This window comes from Penaeus monodon, chromosome 14 (genome assembly GCF_015228065.2).
Source record: "Penaeus monodon isolate SGIC_2016 chromosome 14, NSTDA_Pmon_1, whole genome shotgun sequence".
NCBI classification, from domain to species: domain Eukaryota; kingdom Metazoa; phylum Arthropoda; class Malacostraca; order Decapoda; family Penaeidae; genus Penaeus; species Penaeus monodon.
This window is the reverse complement of record NC_051399.1, coordinates 13387977-13392976: the sequence shown is the minus strand read 5'-3', so window position 1 is coordinate 13392976 and position 5000 is coordinate 13387977. Positions and strand designations below refer to the sequence as shown.

The 5000-nt window shown below is 35.6% G+C and overlaps 1 protein-coding gene across 1 annotated transcript in view; it reads left to right on the top strand.

The window, feature by feature from the left end:
- Positions 1-5000, top strand: part of LOC119580897 (BRCA1-associated RING domain protein 1-like) — a 16396-nt gene that overhangs the window by 1549 nt on the left and 9847 nt on the right. The window contains exons 2-4 of the mRNA XM_037929129.1: positions 3070-3276; positions 3815-4283; positions 4482-4562. Of these exons, the coding sequence (XP_037785057.1) occupies positions 3194-3276; positions 3815-4283; positions 4482-4562 (633 nt within the window). The 5' untranslated portion in view covers positions 3070-3193. The remainder of the gene's footprint in view (positions 1-3069; positions 3277-3814; positions 4284-4481; positions 4563-5000) is intronic.

Genomic DNA, 5000 nt, shown 5'->3' with positions numbered 1-5000 from the left:
TGTGTATGTGTTACAAATCCTATAAGGTGCCTTATAGGGAAAGCATTCCAAAAGATACCTCCTCAATGTTCTTTTAAGTTCACCTGATATTTGATATTGTTATCAGGGTTAATCGTCATAGTGTGGATGCAAGTTGAAGATGATATTCTTTTTGAGGACATAAAGTTGCTGGCACACAAATACAGAATAATACAAGAAATAATCTGCAAACATGAATGGTAACTCTACAAATAAAGGATAAATTTCCTGGAAAGTGCCACTCACAGCTTAAGTTCACTCTATGCGCCTAAGTTTCAGCTCTATCTTGTCTTGCATACTGAGGTGAAGACAATATTTCCTGGTGGGATGTTTGCCCAACATCAATCCTCCCCTTTGGCAGTGCCTAGTCATGACAGTTTAAATGGTTGAATAAAGTTTGTGACTTGCAGCCTCCGGGCTAGTACAGTGGTAACGTGTCGGCCTCTCGTCAGAGGGGATGGCGGTTCGCGCCCCGCCCAGGCGCGAGAAGTTGCAATTGTCGCTCGGAGGTTACTGCTGTGGCTGGGCACCACGGCGGGTAAGGACTAGGTTCAGCCGAGTCAGCACCAGCAGACACACGTGAGCGAGTCGGCATTAGTCAACACAGGCCGGGCTCCCCTCATGGCATAGCCCGGGCGATGCTAAGCTTCGCATATCGGACTTATCCTTTGTGACTTACAGTTAGGGAGTTAGTCTTTGACGAGTATGTCCATACTGTAAAGAATTACCGTTATCCTGAATATTACTAAAAGTTCCAAAGAAGAGTTAGCTAGCTGTAGTACAACCTGAATTGTGGTTTACTTGGATACTTAGATATGATTCAATTTTGGGTAGTTACTCAGAATAGGGCTGTGCAAATATAGAGAAAACTAATGTTACGGTTATACATAATACAGAAAATTTAAACTTTTTTGTATGTAGTATAATCTGTACAAAGGACTATGTCACACATGCTCATCAAAGTCATGGTTGGCTCTGTGGATATAGTGGTGCTGTGACCTCTGCATTTCTGGCTCTTGCAGTGGTCAAATTATCTCTACAAGGCATATTCTAGCAAGATGAAAAATTGTACAATAGTGATTTGTTGGTCTTTGCCAAAGTGCAGTGGTAATAGCATCACTGCAGCCCACTTTTGGATAATTACCTTGAGTATTCATAGGCTTGTTCTCCTGTTATGAATGTCATTGTACATGGATAATTAATTTTTTAGTAAGAATAATAAGAATGGTTTTAATAATTTTGTCTCCTGGAATATAACTTTCATTGACAAGATTGAGAATTTCTTGAGCTAGGGAGACTTGTGGTAGTCAGGGTTTTGGGGAGGGGGGTAGAAATTGTATAAAAAACCTTTGATTTCTGCATAATGTAAAATATTAATATAAACTATGTGAACCCCAGGGTGTACAGTATATACCTGGCAATAACACACACTTCCTCACAATTGCTTAATGGCTCTGATCTGTATTGGATAGTCAAACTTCATGATTCCCTGAACAGTAAGCAACATGAAATGACCTTGCTTATTATTGGCTTGCAGATTTAATGGTAGCTTTCATTGGTTATCATCTATAGACTAAATGAATGTCCAACATTTTCTTTTTCTAAAAGATAGACTAGTTCTTTCCTAAATGAGTGTACATCAGTTTAAAGAGAAACAAAGTTTTAGCAATTAAGTTTTAATTTGATGATTTTTTAAAACCAGTAAAGGGGGAAGGTCAGAGGAGCAGTTGTGTGTAATATTTTTGTCATCTTTTTTTTTCTTTTCAGTTTGCAAAAAATGTTAAAGATTTTATCAGTTTATCAATTCCACAGACTATCATTAAAGTCACATTGTCAAACACTAAAACTCTTCAAGTTTGATTTTACAATAACATTAAACTGATCTAGCCAGTTCCAGTAAAAGGCTACCATTTAAGAATTTTTCAGTATCATTTACTGTTAAATTTATAATTAACTGTTTTACATTCCTATCCAGTACCAGTATTAGAATTAGTGTTACCACTGTAATTATAATGATTAAATATCATAAAAAAAAATATATATATATATATTATATTATATATATATATATATATATATATATATATATATATATATATATATATATATATATATAATATATATATATATATATTATATATATATATATATTATATAATTTGGTGTAAAAAGAAACTATACATGAGCTGTAAACAAAGCATGCAATGCCTCTAGTAGTAAGAAATAAGCCAGATATAAAACATTTAACATTCTGATATTTTTCCACTGCATTTTCACTATGAGGAGAGTTGATGTTTCTCTTGATTAGCTCAGTAAACTTAAGTTTTCTTGATAGGTGGTTCTGATAAAGTCATGGAAAGAATATACAGAATAAGGAAATGCTAAAAATACATATTTTAGATTAGAATACAAAGGAGACAAAATTTTTATGCAGAAGAGAAAGGAGGGAAGACTTTGATTAGATATCATCATCATCTAGATTTTCTAATGGTGTGGGTAGTTTAATACAATTAATAGTGTATTTAGTCTGTGGAAAGTTCTTAGTCTCTGCTTTCCTTTCCTCTTTCTGCCCCTTGCCTTTTCTCTCCATATGTCAATGAAAAGGTGTTGGCAGTCTTGCAAGTTACATCTTCTACCCTAATGAAGCTGATTCCTATGTGCTTTTTGTGTTATTAAGAACATACAAAGGAGAATATGATATGTAGCTGTAGAGGTATGTATATATAAGGTATTTACTTTTGGCATCAGTCAGTAAATTTCAAAATTAATATGTTTAGAACAAAATAGAAAGATCACCATACTGTCACAAGTGACTCACAGAGCTAGAAGGATTTTAAAAGAGCCCAGGGAAAGTGGCTAAATACCTAACAGAGTTCAAAGGCAGTGCATCTCGATTTTAATAATGATATAATAATTTAAAGCTTCCTGTTACTTCCCTTAAGGCTTTAAAAAAGTAGAAGAAAATATATATGCATGTGAAATTGTTAGATTACAGTTTTTTGGGAAGTACTCACATTTCAGATTATATTTACTCTTCTTTTTATATTTCAGTGGTACAGTTGCTGCAAATCCCCAGAGTTTAGGAAGATGTGACCACTTTTTCTGTAGTTCGTGCGTGGGAAAGGTTGACAATTGAATTTGTCCAGTCTGCAAGATTCCATCCCCACCCTGTGAAATGAAGCCTGATCGCATAATAGCTGGCTTGGTCTCGTCTGCAAGGGATTTGAAATTCCTACTTGATGGAGGAGAACTTAATGGGTAAGCTTACCTTTTGCTTTGGGAGAATTGCTGAAAATCAGTCCAGTTTGGCATTTCAGCTTTGTAACCAGTATTTTACACACACACACACACACACACACACACACACACACACACACACACACACACACACACACACACACACACACACACACACACACACACACACACACACATATACACACATATACAATCTCCTCTTATATATATTTATATATATATATATATGTATATATATAATAGTATATATATTATTATCATATATATTATTATTGTACATATATAGTATTGTGTATATATATAATTATATATTATATATTTATTTATTTGTATATATGTGTGTGTGTGTATGTATTTGAATTTATGTATATGTATATAGTTTTGTCTGTATTTGTCTTCTCTAATTATAAGTCATTAGGTATTGTGGTACTAATTTAATGAAATATTTATTTTTACTTGGAGTAAGTAAGGCGATTAAGCTTTCTTTTTATGAATAAAGAAGACCATATATGTATTTTGAGGTTTTATATTTCCTCAGAATAACTCCAGGTCTGGAGGCCCCCCCTACCCCCCCCACTAAAGCAACAGGGAGTGTCAAAACTGTGACTAGTCTCAGTGAAGTTAGTGAGGTAAAATCCAAAATTGGTAATGGAACAGATAAAAAGAAGACCAGTGAGCTAAAAAGTGAGAGTAACAAAGTTACAGAAAATCAGCCAAAAGTCAGAAAAAAGCCAACTGAAGTGAAACCTGTAAAAAAAACAAAAACATCTGCCAACCAGAATACTTCAAAGAGTGGATCAAGCAGCAAGAATTCACCGCTGTCCCCTTCAGCTCAGAAATCAGAAGGCAAAGGAGAAAAAGAGATTAAGTCAATCCCAATCACTCCAGATAGCAAGAAAATCATGAAGATTGCTGATTTAAGTGCCCTTGGCATGAGCCCAAACACACCAGCTATTAACAAAAGGAACAGCAAGGGAGAAACTCCCCTTCATGTAGCATGCATTAAGGTACACTGCTTGTTTATTTCTAGAAGGGTTGAAGTATATTTAGCATGTATCAATTGATTTGATGAAGTATACACTTTAGCTCAGTCTTTCGTATTCCTAATGGGACTTGTTGAAACATAGTGAAATGGTGTGCTTTTCATGTGTTCTTATTTTATTAAGATTTGCTGCAGTTTTATTGTAGATTTATTTTATTTGCAGGGTGATGCTGTAAAGGTTCAGAGTTTACTGTCTGAAGGAGCCAACCCAAACACGAAAGACAATGCTGGGTGGACTCCGTTAGTAAGTCTTGACTTATGTTGTATAGTTGGACTCATATCTAGAACTAATGACTTAATTTTCGGGAGAGTCCCTGTACTGGGTATTGGCAATATTATTATTTGTGTGCGTGCGTGCGTGCGTGCGTGGGTGTTTGGGTTGTGGTTGGGTTGTGGTTGGGTTGTGGTTGGGTTGTGGTTGGGTTGTGGTTGGGTTGTGGTTGGGTTGTGGTGGGTGTGGTGGGTGTGGTTGTGTCGTGTGCGTGTGCGTGGTGGTGTGGTGTGCGTGTGCTTGTGCGTGTGGTGTGCGTGTGCGTGGGTGGGTGTGCTAGTGATTTGTATGATATGATAGTGTTTTAGATGATGTTGTTAGAGAGATGATAGTATGTGTGTATGATATGTAGTATTAGTATGATAGTATTTTGTAGTATGTATGGATGATGTTTATATTTGATATGTGTGT